The 18,067-nt window shown below is 47.3% G+C and overlaps 2 protein-coding genes across 2 annotated transcripts in view; both read right to left on the reverse strand.

Annotated features, from left to right (window-relative positions):
- The window catches only part of LOC140727731 (alpha-tectorin-like), a 34,710-nt gene extending 33,907 nt beyond the window's left edge, over positions 1-803 (reverse strand). Inside the window, exon 1 of the mRNA XM_073045473.1 lies at positions 716-803. Coding sequence (XP_072901574.1) covers positions 716-803 — 88 coding nt within the window. The remainder of the gene's footprint in view (positions 1-715) is intronic.
- Positions 804-1,183: 380 nt separating this feature from the next.
- Positions 1,184-18,067, reverse strand: part of LOC140727789 (alpha-tectorin-like) — an 86,839-nt gene continuing 69,955 nt past the window's right edge. Inside the window, exons 24-33 of the mRNA XM_073045593.1 lie at positions 16,733-16,863; positions 14,977-15,258; positions 14,269-14,406; positions 13,926-14,085; positions 11,145-11,554; positions 10,267-10,837; positions 5,486-5,685; positions 4,262-4,642; positions 3,014-3,288; positions 1,184-1,511 (exon numbers count right to left, since the gene is read on the reverse strand). Coding sequence (XP_072901694.1) covers positions 1,184-1,511; positions 3,014-3,288; positions 4,262-4,642; positions 5,486-5,685; positions 10,267-10,837; positions 11,145-11,554; positions 13,926-14,085; positions 14,269-14,406; positions 14,977-15,258; positions 16,733-16,863 — 2,876 coding nt within the window. The remainder of the gene's footprint in view (positions 1,512-3,013; positions 3,289-4,261; positions 4,643-5,485; positions 5,686-10,266; positions 10,838-11,144; positions 11,555-13,925; positions 14,086-14,268; positions 14,407-14,976; positions 15,259-16,732; positions 16,864-18,067) is intronic.

Genomic DNA, 18,067 nt, shown 5'->3' on the forward strand with positions numbered 1-18,067 from the left:
CAGAGGTGGAGAGGGTCAGTAACTGTAAGTTGGTTAGCATTATCATTTCAGGTATCTGTCCTGGAACCACCACATAAATGCCATCAAAAGGACACGACAACGTCTCTGTTGTTTTAGAAGTTTGTGTAGATTCAGCTTGTTATCTAAAACTTTCACAAACTTCCATAGGTACTCAGTGGACAGTATCCAAACTGGCTGCATCACAGCCTGGTTCAGAAACACCAATGTCCAAGATCAGAAAAATACACTAATTTTGTTCATTTACAAATCAATCAAAAGCACTCATACTCTGGATGAATTCCTCCATTGATAACTATTAGGAAGTAGTACACAACTTTATAGTGCTGTAGTAGTATTGGTAGAGTTCTAATTCAGCTAATTCTAAACTTCAGCTAAGAGGGACAGATGCTTAATTAAGCTAAAATGTACGGTCCTGTTGTGTCCAAATTAACTGGAATCCATCGATTGTTATCATTTGTCATTTATCATTTGATTTTTTTTTGTATTTGCACAGATACGTCACCTTTTGCACATTGATTCGTTCTCAGCCTTTATTTTTGTATAACTTTTCATAAATTCCATTGTATTTCTTTTTATGTAAATGCTTGCAAGAAATTGAATCTCATGTGGTATATACATACTTATATATTATAACTTCTGCTAATTCTTCCAGTGTCCTTAAATACATCCCACCGGGACCAGTGGGCATGTCTACCAGTTTGTTGATCACTGCACTCTTTAGTGTCAATGACTGTATCGAGGTTCTCCCTTCCCATTGCAGCCATAACATCTGTCTTTGGCATGTTAGACGTATCTTTGTGAAACCCAACAGAAAATAGTCACTATAGGACTCAGTGATATCCACATAACCTGTTATTAATAACCCCTTCTCATCTTACAAGTTCCCACGTTCACTTAAGCCACAGTTACCGTTTTATATAAATACCAAAACTTGTACTGTCCATTCTTTCTATTTTATATTAGTTTACTTACATAATCATCCTTCCATTTCATTATTGATTTCTTTGTGGCTCTTCCCTACTTTTGCAAGTCTTCCTAATCTTTCAGTTTCCCACTAACTTGCTCTCGAATTAAGGTCAACCTGACCAAAATAAAATTGAAAAGAATTCCTCCCCAGGCCGCTTGCACCTGAAATTATGCCCTCTCGTACCACACCCCTCTTTCATGCAGCAAGAGAATTTCTTTTTCTCGAACATAGGAATGAACGACAATAGTTCTTACGGCAAATTCTAGGATTGCGCCAGGCGGGAACATGCACTCCCTCGAGGATGCATCCTTTCTCGTAAGAGGTGATCACTCTGCAAAGCCGGTTATCACTTGAGCCATGGAGGCACAGGTCGTACACACAGGACCTGTAATAGTTCTCAGGGTCCAGACGACGGTGACACGCAGCGAAGGGTCCCGCGATGTCGAGGATGATGGAGCACTGGGACTCAAAAGAGGGAGACTGGGGGCACCGAGGTTCGGTCACATTGGAGTTATCTTCACATCTACAGGAGAACAAACTTCATTGTATGGCAAACCAGTTATGGTAGGCGGCCATTTTGTCTGCATGAGACCAGTACACCCGTGAAGGAGTATGTGTGAAGGAGGGGTACCCCATGTGTGTGTGAGCGACTGACAGAAAGAGACAGAGAGACAGAAATAAAGAGACCGCGAGAGAGAGAGAGGGAAAGAGAGAGACGGAGAGATAGAGACAGAGAGACAGAAAGATAGAGAGACAGAGACACAGAGACAGAGAGAGAGAGAGAGAGAGAGAGAGAGAGAGAGAGAGAGAGAGAGAGAGAGAGAGAGAGAGAGAGAGAGAGAGAGAGAGACCGAAGAGAAACAGAGAGTTGTCCTCTCCAGTGGTGGGTGAAAGGGCCTGTTTCTGTGCTGTACAACATGATGCCTCCGACACTCACTGATGCTAATCACATGTCCTTCTCCTTCACATTCTCATCCACACTCTCCCCCCGACCCCACCTCCTAGATTCTCCCCTTGCCCAGACAGTAGGTGAAAATTTACAGTGATTGGTTAATCCACTGACCCCGGATCTCTGGTTTGTGGGACAGAACCGCCTTCTCCCTGGAAGCAGTTCAGTAGCTGCACAGGTTGCTAGGGTTGGAAAGAATGTAGACAACAGGCCTGCCTTTATTAGTCATCGTATGTAGGTATAAACCTCTGGTCGAGAGAATCGCATTCAGTTCTGGTCACCAAATTACAGGAAGGATTTTGAGGCGTCGAAGAGGGTGCAGAAGAAGTTCCCCAGGATGCTATTTGCATCAAAGGAATCGAACTATAAGGGGAATTTGAACTAACCTTGGTTGTTTTCTCTGTAGTGGCCGAGGCTGGGGGAGAGCGGATGGAAGTTTATGAAATTACGGGAGAGATAGAAAGAGTAAACAAGTGGAATGGTTTCCTACAATCTAGAAATATCTAATATCAGAGGGCATGCATTTAAGGCGAGAGGAAGAATGTTCAAAGGTGGTATGCGGGGCAAATTAAACTGCACTCAGCCTTCTCCTTACACAATTTCCATATCCCTGTATATTCATGTGTGTCTCTCTCTAAGAGCCTCTTAAATGCACCTATCGCATCAGCCTTCACCATGGGGGCTGAGGGGTGACCTTATAGAGGTTTATAAAACCATGAGAGGTATAGATAACGTAGATGGTCACAATTTCCCGCTGGGGTCGGGGATTCTAAAACCAAGGGGCGCGGTTTAAGATGGGAAGAGATAGATTTAAACGTACAAGTTCTCCACGGACGATGAATGTAAGGAGTTGGTGCAGGAAGTGGTAGAACCAGGTACAACAAAGACGTTCCAAAGATATTTGGACAAATACTTGGATAGGAAAAGTTCATAAGGATTGATCGCGTAGTAGGTTAATAGGTTGACTCAACACTGTGGGCTGAAAGGCCTATCCTGGCTGTACTGTTCCATGTGCTCAGATGTTTTCCCTAAGCAAATGGGACTGTATAGACAAGTGTTCTGCAGGCCATTCCCACCTCTGAGAGCTGTTGGTGATTCCCTCGAGGTACCTGGGCTCGCTGCCGTTTCTGGAAGGCTCCAGATCGTCATCAGAAGGATCGTCATTCCAGTTGCCACACATCCCACGCAGGAAGCCGGAGTAGGACGGCCTCACCCTCACAAAGATGGTCCCCTCCCCGTCGACACGCACTTCCAGCTGGGACGCTGTGACTGCTATGACATCATCACCCACACTGGATACGTTGGCGACGGAGGGGATGGTGAAAGGGAGAGAGATGAGTGTCCCATTCATCTGAGCGGAAAAGAAAGATGACAAGTTAGTTTGGTTGTCCACTTGATACCATTAAGTCTTCCTCCACACCATCTCATCACTCACGCCTGAGTTAGACACAGAGTGAAACTCCCTCCACACCATCCCATCACACACTCCCGGGGTCAGACACACAGTGAAACTCACTCCACACCATCTCATCATACACTCCCGGGGTCAGACACAGAGTGAAACTCCCTCCACACCATCCAATCATACACTCGATGGGGTCAGACCCAGAAAGAAGCTCTCTCCACACCGTCCCATCAGTCATGCCTGAGGTCACACACAGTAAAGCTCCCTCCAAACAGTCCCATCACACAATCCTGGGGTCAGACACAGAGTGAAGCACCCTCCACGCCATACTATCGCTCACGCTCGAAGTCAGACACAGAGTAAAGCTCCCTCTACACTGTCCCATCGCACACTATTGGGATCAGATACAGATTGAAGCTCCTTCCTCACAATCCCATAAATTTCGAGTTTACTGTAGGATGCTCAAGCCCATGTGTGCACGGGTGCAAAGAGAAACTATCTGGCTCAGCATCACAGGCACTGAGCATCGGAGACACAACATTCACAAGCAGTGCAGTGTAAAGGTCAGCGCAGCACTTTACACTACCAGCCTCACTGACCGTGGTTCAATTCACGCGCTTGCAGCGCATGGGTTTCCTCGTGATGCTCCGGTTTCCTCCCACATTAACCAAAGTGTTGGTAAGTAGTTGCCATCCTATGTTGACACCAGAAGTTTAGCAACACTTGCGGGCTGCATTACGCTGCACAATACTCTATGCAATAACTGCTACAGTCTGTGACACTCAGTATTCTGGTCTATGCTACCGACTCTCTCCTCTCCACACACACTAGTCCAACTCCTGCTGTATGCTACTCACTAAACTCACTACGCTACTCGCCACGCTGCTTGACTCTTCGTGGTTCATCCCTCGCGACTCACCGTCGGCGTCCTTCCCCTCTCAAGTACGAAGTCGGCGCCCACCAGCTGGACCCTGACACGGGTGACCCCCTCTGCCATCTCGCCCTCTTGCCACTTCTCCGACGTCACTCGGAACCAGGGGGCAGAGGCATTGCAGCAGACCTCGGCCAGCGTGTGGTTGCAGTGACCCCGGAGGCGGGCCGGTCGGCCGTCGAAGCTGAGGAGGTGGGCCCCTCCACCTGTGACGGTGCAGAGGGCCTGGGCGGTGAAGCAGCCCCTCCTGCCCCCGCGGATGGTGCATATCTCCCCGGCCCCACAGCGCAAGGGGACGCAGTGAACAGTTCTTTCCTGGGAGCACTGGCACACCTCTGCACACTCTGGAGACACCCTTCGCTCTCCCAACTGCAAATAGACAGAACAACATCAGTTCCTGGCTGAAAGACAGCCACTGCAGCGAGAGCGTGAGACGCAGAGATAATGCATGTGTTTGTGCCTGTTAGAGACAGTGTGTGCGAAACACAATGTGTGCATGTGGGTGTGAGAGAGGAAACTGCATACGTGTACAGCAACTCACACAAAATGCAGGAGAAACTCCGCAGGCCAGACAGCATCCATGGAAAAGAGTAAAAGAGTTGACGTTTTGTGCCGAGACCCTCGTCGGCTGTTTACTCTTTTAAATAGATATTGCTTGGCCTGCTGAGTTCGCCAGCATTTTGCGTGTTGTTTTGGATTTGCCGGCAAATTTTCGAGAGTTTGTATATGTGTATGTGCGGATGAAATAGGTAATGTATGTGTACTTTAGCTACAGTGCATGAGATAGAGCTACAGGTTCAGAAAGCCAGAGAGTGAGAGAGCGCACGCGCGTGACACAGAGAGAGCGAGAGAGACACAGAGCGCGACACAGCACCACAGAGAGAGAGGAACAGAGCGAGGGGGGATCCGGAGAGTGGAGGAGTGGAGAGCGAGCGCGCCACACGGAGCGAGCGAGAGGGGAGTTGCGCGTGCCACACGGAGCGAGCGAGATGGGGTTTGCGCGCGCCATGCGGAGCGAGCGAGAGGGGGAGAGCGCGCGCCACACGGAGCGAGCGAGAGAGGGAGAGACGCAGAGCCAGTGTGAGCGAGAGAGCACGAATGAGTATGTAAATGTGTGCGGAAAATCTCGCAGCCTCGGGCCACCGTGGTTCACGGGCCCAGTTGTGCGTAAGACCGCGACGAGACTGAGCTCTGCTTGACTCCCTCTCTTGCCTTCATGTAGACACCGTGATGTAAACAGCCGCAGCGATCCCGGGGGACGCATTCGCTCCCGTCGCGGAAGTATCCCGGATTACAGAAACACCCTTCCGAGCACGACTCGTTGCAGTGTAAAGTGGAGGAACTGAAGACACAATCCCGGTCGCACACATTCCCACACGCCTCATAGTGACTGTTGGCCGGACACCGGATGCCTGGAAGAGAGAATGACAGAATAAACCTCACCAATGCTCTGAGCAATGCTCTCAAACCCTCTCTACATGGACTCTGTACATTTTGCTGCCTTGGTGAAGCCAAGAAAGCTTGCCGTGCCCCTGATTCCCCCGGAAGCTAAACAAATTCAGCGTGTTCCCGATGCCCCTCCCTGATTTATTACCATTATCCATAGAAAGTTCCCAGCGTGAGGCAGGGTCTTTGATTATATTGGCTGTTTTTCCAAGGCGGCGAGGTAAACACGTGCAATGAAAAACTTACTTGCAGTAACATCACAGGCTCACGTCAGCATCACATAAACAAATTTCAACAGGAAAAAACATATTCTATTCGACAAGAAAGAATACAATCAGAACAACAGAAGTCCATTGTAGTGCAAAGTTGTTATGCTGAGGCAGTGATTAGGGTTGTGCTGGCTGGTTCAGGAACCGAATGGTTGAAGGGAAGTAGCTGTTCCTGAACCTGGTGGTGTGGGACTTCAGGCCTCTATACCCCCTGCCCATTGGTAGTTGAGAGAAGATGGCGTGGCCCGGATGGTGGGGATCTTTGACGATGGATGTTGCCTTCTTGAGGCAGCAACTCCTGCAGATACTACCGATGGTGTGGAGGGATGCGCCTGTGTGGTATTGAGCCGAATCCACTACTTTACAGCTTCTTACGTTCTTGCGCATTCGAATTGCCGTATCAGACCGTGGTGAAACCAGTCAGGACATCTGTAGAGGTTTTAGAATATCCGTTGACATTCTTAACCACCGAGATAGTAAAGACGCCTGCGCGCCTTCTTTGTGTTCGGCCCAGGAAAGGTCACCCGATAGGTGAACCGTCCAGGAATTCAAAGCTTCTCCAGCACTGAACCCTCAGTGTAGACTGACGCATCACAGAAGATGGAGGGAGCGGTAGGCGGTCGCCAGTAAGTTCGTCAAGCGCAGCTGCTGTCGTATAGGGGTGTAGGGCGGAAGCGGAGCCTTAGGAAAAATTCAACAGCATTTATCTTCTTTACCCACACTCATGCCGCAGACCGCTGTACCCGACACCCGTGAAGCCACGCAGAAACTCGCCTATTTAAACTCGACCAGGTTGCCCGGGTTTGGCCCGTCTCCCTCCAAACCTTTCCCGGCCGTGTACCTGTCCACTCTGTCAGTTCGTTTCGTCACCTACCGCACTAACACAGCACAGAAACAGTCTCTTTGGTCCGACAAGGTTGACCTGTAAATCTCAGCAGCCATTGGTCTGGAAGCTGGAAGGCGTTCAGAAAAGTCATTGCTGTGTCGCCAACGAATTTGGCAAATTTCTACATATGTACTGTGAAGAGCATTCTGACAGCTGCATAATGAGCTCGCGTAGTGGCCAAAATGCAAGAGGCTTCAGAGGGTTGTAGAGTCAGCCAGATTCATCACGGGCACAAGCCTCGGCAGCATCAAGGATATCTTCAAGAGGCAGTGCCTCACGGCATCTATCACTAAGGACCCTTGCCATCCGGTTTATGTCCTCTTCGCATTACTACTATGAGGGGTGGAGTTAGAGAGCCCGAAGATCCACAGGCAATGTTACAGGAGCAGCTTCTTCCCCTCCGCCATCAGATTTTTGAATGGCCGTGAACACTACTTTTCCATGCTTCCTTTGCATTGTTTATTTATTATTGTAGCAGAATAAATAATTATGCCTTCATTGCACTGCTTCACAAAACTGCAATTGTCATGATTTATTCCGTGACCATAAACTCGATTCTGATTCTGAAGGTTTACGGGAAACTTAGCAGGAGTCGATGGACTGAGTGGAGAGGAAGAGGTTGGGCAGGCTCAGGTGGGGCGTTCCGGGACTGAAGGGTGACCTGACAGACGTTTAGAAAGTCACGAGGGGTACAGACAACATGGGTGGTCACAGCCTTTTCTCCTCCTAGGACAGGCAAGTCTAAAACTAGTGGGTAAGGGTTTAAAGTGAGAGTGGAAAGAGAGTGGACGCAGAGGGTGGTGGGTGTGTGGAACCTATTGTCAGAGAAAGTGATAGACGGGGTGCAATCAAAAAGGACATTTGGATAGGAAAAACTGAGAGGGAATTGGGCCAAACGCAGGCAGGTATGAGTGAATGTCTTGTCAGCATGGCTTGCGGGGCCGAAGAGCCCGTTTCTCTGCTGGATAGGTTGGGCTGTTTTATCCCCAGAACGCAGGAGACTGAGGGGAAATCGTATGGCGGTGCACAAGTTCATGAGGGGTGTAGATGAAGAGACTGCTCTGTCTGTCTCTTCCTGGGTAGGGTATCGAAAGCCAGAGAGCACATGATTAATGTGAGAGGGAAAAGGATTAAGGGTCGGGTTTTTCCACACAAAGGGACGTATGTGCATAGAACGCGCTGCCGGAGGAAATGGTAGAGGTTTGTACAATTACAATCTTTCCCAGGTTTGTGGATTTAAAAAAAATGCTGGGCGCTATATGGGTCAAAAGCGGGCACATGGGAATGGCTCAAATGGATATAATGTTGAAGAATGTTCTCAATCTTCTAAATTCCAACAAATACAATCCACCAAAATTCAAACAATGTAATGTAGTGTATAGGGTTTTTAAGCAGGGATTTAATAAGGTACCCCATGCAAGGATAATTGAGAAAGTAAGGAAGCATGGGATCCATGGTGTACTTGCTTTGTGGATCCAGAACTGACTTACACACAGAAGGCAAAAAGTGTTTGTAGACGAGTCATATTCTGCATGGAGGTTGGTGATCAGTGGTGTGCCTCAGGGATCTGTACTGGGACCACTGCTGTTTGTGATTTTTATCAATGAGCTGGATGGGGAAGTGGGGGGATAGATGAGTAAATTTGCTGATGACACAAAGATTGGGGGTGTTGTGGTTAGTATGGAGGGCTGTCAGAGGTTACAGCAGGACATTCTAGGATACAGAACTGGGCTGAGAAGTGTCCGAGTTCAACCCAGATACGTGTGAGGTTGTTCATTTTGGTAGGTCAAATATGAATATAGTAGATTATGGCAAGACACTTGACAGTGTGGAGGATCAGAGGGATCTTGGGTCCGAGTCCATAGGACAATCAAAGCTGTGGCGCATGTTGACTGTGTGGTTAAGAAGGCATACGTTCTATTGGCCTTCAACAACCGTGGGATTCAGTTCAAGTGCTGAGAGGTAATGTTACAGCTATATAGGACCCTGGTCAGAACCCACTTGGACAGCTGTGCTCAGTTCTGGTCACCTCACTACAGGAAGGATGTGGAAACTATAGTAAGGGTGCAGAGGAGATTTACAAGGCTGTTGCCTGGATGGGAGAGCATGACTTATGAGAATAGGTTGAGATAACTTGTCCTTTTCTCCTTGCAACGATGGAGGATGAGAGATGACCTGATAGAGGTGTATAAGATCATTAGAGGCAATGTTCATGTTGATAGTGAGAGGCGAAAGCCCAGAGCTGAAATGGCTAACACGAGAGGATACAGTTTTAAAGAGCTTGGAAGTAGGTACAGATGAGATGTCAGGGGTAAGTTGTTGCTTTTTTTTTAAAAAAAGCGCAGGGAGTGGTGAGTGCGTGGAACGGGCTGCCGGTGATGGTGGTGGAGGTGGATACGAAGGCTCTTTTAAGAGCCTCCTGAATAGGTGATGGACGTTAGAAAAATAGAGTGTTATGGGTAACCCGAGATAATTTCTAAAATAAGTACACGTTCGGCACAGCATTGTGGGCCGAAGAGCCTGTATTGTGCTCTAGGTTTCCCATGTTTCTAACAAACCCTCGCGAGACATCCCACTCATTCCAGTGATTAGTTCGCTGTCACCCCAGGGATCTCATGGGATCCAGGGAGAGCTGGATAATTAGATGCAGAATTGCTCAGTGGTAGGAAGCAGAGGGTGTTGGTTGTTTCTTGGATTGGAAGCCCGGGACTGGTGGTGTTCAGAGCTCTGTGCTGTGACTCTCGACTTCAAAGTTTGTCATTGTGATCTACATCAATGATTTGTAAAAGGCATAGTTCTAATGCGAGGATTTACAAGATTGGAGTGGTAGGTGGGCTCAGGAATAGAAAGTGAAGTTTAATTCGGATAAGTATGAGGTGCTACGTTTTGGGAAGACAATGGAGGTCACTGTTTTCACAGTAAACGTTAAAGTGCTGGAGATCATTGTAGAATGCAGGAACCTGCAAGTACAGGTTCCCTAAAAATTGTGAGACGGGTAGACAGAGCGGCGAAGAGGGCGGTTGGCACACTGCCTTCATCAGCCAGATCACTCAGTAGAGGAGTTGAGATGGAAGATGTTGTTGCGGCCATATTAGAAATGTTGTACTCACCCTGCTGTAGGAAAGAAGTCAGTAATATGCAAAGGGGGCAGATGAAATTTACGAGGATGTTGCCGGGACTCGAAGACCTGAGATATGGGGAGAGGTTGGGCAGGTTGGGACTTTATTCACTGGATCATAGAAACTGAAGAATACTCATAAATGGGGCATAGATAAAGTATAAGCATGCAGTACCACCACCCCCCCCCCGCCCCCACCCCCGGAGCTGGGGAATCAAGAGCTAGAGGGCTTCCGTGCTGTAAGACCGTGATATTTCCGACAGGCGGACCCTACCGCAGAATGTCTCGGTCCTCCAAGGCTCTGGCCTCATCCCGGCTGAGCGGCACGCCTCGGCATAGCTGGAGAGAGCCTGGCAGAGGCTGGCCTCCAGGCCGCCGGTGGCGCAGAGGTCATAGACGCAACTCTGCTCGAAATCCCGAGGGTCGATAGCGGCATGGCAATGTCGGAAGGGGCCGTTCTGGGCTCGGAGGAGGCCGCAGGAGGACGGCAACGAGTAGCGCTCCGCCTCGGTGCAGTCTCCGCACCTATCGGAGCAGGAGTCCCGGCATCCGTCCCCTCCGCTACCGCCGTCCGCCCTCCAACTGGCCCCGAATATACCCGGCGAAGTCGTAAGGTTCCCGCTGCGCGTGAGCAAGTCGTCAGAGGGGTCCCCGTTCATGTTCCCGCACATCCCACAGACTGCTCCGTGATAGGATCCTGGCAGGGTGATCGAGGCGCGGTGGGAGCCATCGTAGGTCACGGTCAGTCCGAAGTCCGCTGTCGCCCTCATAGTGAATCCGGCGGTAAGGACTTGGAGTCGGCCATCCTCGAGGAAGACCGGGACGGAACTCCGGGTCCCGTTCACCTGCAAGAGAATCGTCAGGACTGTATCAGTTCCACGACAAATCCCACAGCCCCGCATCAGTCCCATAACTCATCCCACTGCCTCCTTCCCTCCCACAGCACTGTCAGTCCCCAAAGTAAACCCATGACCCGCGCTCTCCCAACTGCCTTATCATTCAGCCCTGAAACGAATCGCACTGACCCACATCAAACCCCAAACATTCAATCCCAATCACTCTCCGCCCAGAGAGCGTCCGGCATCAGGAGGAATTCCAACTATTTCGAGCTAAAGTTAATGAAATGAAACAGTTATTCTCCCGCCGATTTACCAGGACGTAGTTGGTAGTCCCCTTCAGCATGATAACTTCAGTTCCGTAGACCAGGAGACGGACGAGTCTCACGAACGATACGGCCACGCTCCCGCGGTTCTCGTTCTCTCCCTCCACCCTGTAGTAGGTTAGGTTGGACAGACCATCACACAGCTCGGACAGGACATAGGTGCACGTCCCCTGGAAGTGGATGACCTTCTGGTCGAAGGTGTAATAGTGGGGGTCTCCGTAAACGTCGCAGGTCTTCATCGAGACTGGGCGGCAGGCGTGGAACGGTGGAGCAGGGACGCAGATTTCGGCCGCGCCGCACGGTTCAGAAACACACGTTAGCGACCCCTCCGAGGAACATTTACATTTGGTTTGGCAGCTTCCATTGACCCACACTGTCTGGTTTTCCCGAATGTACCTTCCTGCGGAAATATTTAATGCATTACACACTTACTCCGGAGCAACCTCTCAGGTTAACAAGAATCAGAATCAGGTTTATTATCATTGACATATAACACGAAATTTCTTGCTTTGATTTCTGAATGCTTCGTGAGCCCATGAACACTACCGCGCTATTTCTTTTTTGCACTATTTAATTTCTATAATGGTGTCTTTAGCTATCCAGCTATCTATCCATCCATCTATCTAATTTATTTATTTATGTACAGTATGTATTTTGTCCATATTTATTCATTATCTAACTTAGTTGTTTATTGTAACGTATAGTACTCTTAAGTATTGCACTGTACGGCTGCAACCGAACAAGAACTTTCACAACATATGTCAGTGCTTAAAAAAAAACCTGATTTTGATTCCAATTATTTTGCAGGAGGGGTACCTTACAATCTCCTCCCTTTCAGAATTGAGGGCAATAGAGACCGGGGAACAGGAGAGGAGATGAACCTCGGGGCAGATCAACTTTTGTCATATTGAACGGCAGAACAGCGAACCGCTTCTACTGCTGTTGTCTTGCATTCTGTACTTTGCCCTCCAGCATTTTGATTCCTGCCACTGATTGATTTCCAGTCCAATTCTGCACTTTCCCTTCATTCTTGTACCTAGAGTTATGGAACCATAGAAAAGCACAACACCGAAATAGGTCCTTCCACTTACCTTAACCATACCGAACCATTTAACCTGTTCCTTCGCATCAACCTGCACCGGCACCACAGCCCTCCATACTCCTACATCCAGACTTCGCAAATTCACATGCACAGTTTGCGCTGGCAGCTCGTTACCTTCTGGCTGAAGAAGTTTCCTCCCATGTTCCCCTTAAACTTTTCATCTTTCTCCCTTAGCCCATGACCTCTGGTTGCAGTCCCACACAACCTCAGTGGGAAAAAAGCCTGCTTGCATTCACCGTATTTATCCCCCTCATATTTTGTATACCTCTATCAAATCTCCCCTCAATCTTCTACGTTCCAAGGTACAGTATAAAGTCCAAACCTGTACAATCTTTCCTTATAATTCAGGTCCACCAGACCCAGTAACATCCTTGTAAATGTTCTCTCTACTCTTTCAACCTTTCCTGTAGGTACGTGGCCAAAACTACACACAATACTCCAAAATAGGCATCAGTGTTGTCCTATACAACTTGACCACAACATCCCATCTCCTGTACTCAATGCATTGATTTATGAAGTCAAATGTGCCTCTTAACGATCCTATTTGTCTGTGATGCCACTTTCAATGATCTAAGCTATCTAAGCTTCTCCTCAATGTTATAATTGAACGCACACCTACGACTTCCACTGGCAGCTTATTTCACACTCACACCACCCTCTTAGTGAAGAAGTTCTCCTTTAGAATCCCCTTACCCTTAAGTATTTTACTTTAATGGGTAACATCTAGTTCTGCATGCATTCACTCTATCTATAACCCTCAAACTTTACACACGTCTTTACAAGCTCCCCACCTCCCACCCCAACCCCCTCCCATTCTTCTGCACTGTAGTGAATAAGGTCGGAACCTGCTCAACCTGTCTGAGTAACTACAATCCTCAAGTCTTGGCAATGTCCTTGAAAAATTTTCTCTGCACTATTTCAGGTTTATTTCAATTTACTTGCAGAACAAGGTCCCCAACCCCACTTGCCAGCGTTTGTCCCACATTCTTCAACACCTTTCCGATCCATGTATCTGTCCAAGTGTCTTTTGCACTGTTGTCAACGTACCTGCCTTAGCAACTTCCTCTGGCAGCTGGATTCAAATATGGACAACCCTCTAAGTGAAAAATGCCCTCACATTCCTGTTATTTTTCACCCCTCTCACGATAAATCTGTGCTCTCTAGTTCTTGTGTCTCCATTCCTGTTTATTCACCATATTTATAAACTCATGGTGTATACGCCTCTAAATCACTTTCCAGTGACCGACACTCCAAGAAATAAAGTCCTAGGTTGTCAAACCTGTTCCGAAATCTCAGTCCCTCAGGTGTTGACAATATCAATCTATTCTGCGCTCTTCCCAGTTTAGTAAGTATTCCTACGATCTATGTTCGTCATGAGTTTAACATCACTATAAGATTGTCCCTTAGTCTCAATCACTATTAGATTAATATCAATTTCAGCATAATTAAGTTGATATAATCAGTTCAGAGTCTAACTGTGATCACAAGAGCAAGAAGTGGAACTTAATTGCAGATTATATTCTCCGCAAACTAGAAATCGGGCGCTTGGGGTTCGGGGGTTAGAGGGGAAGACAGAGATAGGAGAGTGTGGAAGTGTGTGGGAGAGGAAGAGAGCTATCCTATTGAAAAACACTGGTTTAATTCACTAATTTAATGGAATATTCCTTACCATTATATATACAACCCCCGAGTGCTTTGAATGTATCTGCCCTGAAGACCCATCGACCAGGTTCGTCCACGTTGCTGGTTGTCTCGATATCGATTATCTCTGACGTCTGGGACCCAGGAATCGAGAAAAAGTTCAGGGAGCCCCCGCTGTTGAAGCCAGCCTGTTTAGGGATAGGGTGGGTGGGGTGTAGTGGGAGGTGGGGAAGGGAAAGAAGGGAGGAGAATGAGTTGTGAGGGACAATAGAGCAGCTACGGTGGAAAGGCAGAGCTTACTCAATGAGCCTATTGGCCCAATTCTGCTCCAAATTCTTACTGTCCCGCTTTCCTATTCTGATCACGTATACCTGTGCTGGGGTCCCGCCAAGTCCGGTCGACGCGTTGCCGCCGCTCGCTGTTCCGGTAGTCCATTCAATATTCCCGTAGTTAAAGATGATAAATGATTGTAAGCCATCCGTAATCAGGACCGCCTGGAAACTGTTCACCTACAATGTAAAAATAGTCACTGTGACGCAAAGTGTGAAAGGGCGGCGAGTATTCGATATTACATACAAGAGAAAATCTGCAGATGCTGGAAATCCAAGCAACACACACAAAATGCTGGAGGAATTCAGCAGGCCAGGCAGGATCTATGGAAAAGAGTAACCAGTCGACGTTTGCTGATGTCCTGATGAAGGGTCTCGGCACGAAACGTCCCGAAAATCTTTTCCATCGATGCTGCCCGGCCTGCTGAGTTCCGGCGATATTACATTGACGTATTTTCACTAAGAAACAGTTTTAGTTCACGGCCTTTTAATCTAATACGGTAGTATAACACCGAGGTTAAATCTGTGAGGGCGGGAAACGGGGTCGGGTGGGTTTCACGGGAGCGGGAATTGGAGTCTCCCTGTGTCCAGAAGGAGCGAGAAACAAGGTCTCAGTTGGTTAAAGGGGGCGAGGAACATCAGATAATAAACAGCTTGATGAACAATTGAGTTCTCAAATGGTACGGTACCGGATTATTGGAAATGGATCTCAGAAACCATAATGGATATTTGAATGGACGGAATGAATACCTTGGATGACTGGGAGCCATAATAAGCAACGTTATCCCAAGTAGCCACAAACACCCAGCGGGCTTGAAATTCGACTCCGGGTGAGTACTTGCGGACATCCGCCGTGGCCCGTTGCAGTAACGCTTCCTCGGTACTCTGGCGGTAGTAGATGTTGCCACCCAGCCTATTGTCCACATCTGCCCAGAATGGGGCAATGAAGGCGCGCCCGTCTGTTAGTGGGAATGCAGTAGATGTGTACTGCCTCACAGGCACAACAAAAGAGATGACACCGTTGTTGTTGACCTGTGGGGATAGCATTGTTAGCGTTAATCGGTACAGCACACCACACGCCTTAGCACAGAGGGTAAGAATGACGCCAGGGTCAACAGTTCCTTCAATTCCCCGCAAACGCAGATATTCCTCAACCCGCTGAGATCCTCCAGATTGTTTGTTGCTCTAGATTCTACCCCCATATTCTCTCTCCTGTGTCTTTTCAGAGTCACTTTATAGCAGAATTGAGCTATTCGATGCATCAACCCTCCTCCGCCATTCCATCGGGCCAGATTTATTATCCCTCTCAACCCCATTCACTGATCAAGAACTTATCAGCTTTCGCTTTAAATACACTCAAATGACTTAGCATGCTCAGCTGTCCATGGCACGATTTCCATTGATTCACAGCACTCTAGCTTAAATAAAAACCTAATCTATGCTTTAAATGGACGTCCCTCAATTCTAATGCTGTGTGCTCTGCTGTTAGGTTCTCCCCATTATAGGAAACAGCCTCTCTACATTCCACTCTATTTAGGCCTTTCGCTATTCGATAGGTTTCAATAAGACCCCTCTCATTTTTCTAAACTCCAGCGAGTACTGGCCCAGAGCCATCAAACGTTACTCATACTTTAACCCTTTCACACCCAGCATCATTCTCTTGAACCTCCTCGGGCCCTCTGCAATACTAGCATATTTTGTCTTAGATAATGTGCCAAAAACTGCTCACAATACTCCGTGCAGTCTGAAAAATGCCTTTTCAAGCGTCAGTATTAAACACTTGCTCTTATATTCTAGTCCCCTTGAAATGAATGCTAATATTGCATTTGCCTTCCTCACCACTGACTCAATTTATAAGTTAACCTTTAGGGAATCCTGCACAAGGACTCCCAGGTGTGTTTGCAGTTCTGATATCTGATTTTTTTGCCCCATTTAGAAAATAGTCTAATACTGCTATATTAGTTACAATATTGCAACTACCTTTTCTTTGTCCATTCTCTGAAACTATTTAAATCCTTCTGCAGACTCCCTGCTTTCTCAACACGACCTATCCTTATATCATCCTCACTTTTAGCTACAAAGCCATCAATTCCATTATCCAAATTATTGGCGGATATCATGAAAAGAAGCAATCCCAACACAAGCCCTGTGGCTCTGCTGAACTAATCAAATAGGTAACAATGCCTAACTGAAGTAAACCTGCCTGTCAAGACAATCCCCATATCTTTCTATTCTCTGCACATTTGTCTACCTATCTAGGAGCCTCTTAAATGCCTTTGCATATTTGCCTTCACCACCATTCCTGGCAACACATTCTATCCACCCTCTAATCTGTTTGTAACAGATTTGCCGCCACATCTGCCATGAAATTACCCCTTCTCACTTTAGAAACAAGCCCTCCAGTTTTGAACATGTCTACCCTGGGGAAGAGACACCGGCTGCTCGACTCTATCTATTCCTCACCAGGAAGAAGCCACCTCATCCCAAAACCCACCAGTGTACTTACATACAAGGAGTTGTAGGATCTTTCAAAGAATGGGAACCAGGTTGTGATGAATATGTTTGGGGAGCTTCCATCATTGCTGACCGGATTGGTGATATCGCCACTACTGGTACCAAATGGGTAGAACAAATCGCCTGTAAAACCACAGCAACATTGAGTTCACCATTACAGAAATAGGCAGCATTAAAATTATTCTTGAATATGACATAAGAAGCAGCCAGAGTAATCAAAGACCCCAGCCACCCCAGATGTTCATTTTTTTCGTCACTCCCATTGGGAAGAAGGTACCTGAAAACCTGCAAACATGTACCACAAGCTCAACAACAGCTTCTACTCCGCTGTTATGAAAGTATTAGATGGTTCCTCAGTACAATGAAAGGGACTCTTAACCTCACAATCTCTTCTCCTCATGGTCCTTGCACCTTATTGTCTGCACTGTGCTTACTCTGTATCTGTTACACTTTGTTCTGCTTTCAGTAACCACTTTACCTCGTTCTCCCTCAAGGCACGGTTTAATGATCTGATCTGTGTGGACTTCATGCAAGATTCATCTCGATACATGTGACAAGAATATTCCAATTCAAGTTCGCCTGTTAGCTGATTCCATATACTCACACTCTCTGTGAAAAACATCCTTTTAAATCTCGCCCTCTCTTTTTCAACTTATGCCCTGTAGTTTTGAACTCCTCTACCTTGAGGTAAACAACTGTGAGTCCTATCTATAAACTCTGTGAAGTGTATTGGTTAATTCATGTCACATGTGACCTGATATAATGAAAAACTTTATTTTGCATGACATCCATACAGATCATTTCATTGCAATGATGCATTGAGGAAAGAACGAATTAAGTGTTACATTTACGAAGAAACTGAAGTGCTGGTGGACAATAAGACGCAAGATCATAACCAGATAGATTGTGAGGTTAAGAGTCCATCTTATCATACTAGGGAACCATTTATTAATCTTATCACCATGGGGTAGAAGCGGTCCTTGAGCCTGGTGGTACATGCTTTCAGACTTTTGTGTCTTCGGCCCATTGGGAGAGGGGAGAATAAAGAATGTCGAGGATGGCTGGTGGCTTTGTGGAACAAAGAACAGTACATCACAACAAAGGGCCTTCATCCCTTGACGTTGTGTGACCCGTATAAACGCACTCCACAGTCAATCAATCCCTTCCCTCTTATACAGTCCACAACCCTACAGTTTTCTATCATTCATATGCCTATCTAAGATTTAGTTAAATGTCCCCAATTACCTGCCTCTACCACCACCCCAGGCAGTGCATTCCACACACCCACTACTTTGTGTAAAATATCTACCACTGATATCCTGCCAAA

The sequence above is a fragment of the Hemitrygon akajei genome, chromosome 1 (genome assembly GCF_048418815.1).
Source record: "Hemitrygon akajei chromosome 1, sHemAka1.3, whole genome shotgun sequence".
In the NCBI taxonomy this organism is placed as follows: domain Eukaryota; kingdom Metazoa; phylum Chordata; class Chondrichthyes; order Myliobatiformes; family Dasyatidae; genus Hemitrygon; species Hemitrygon akajei.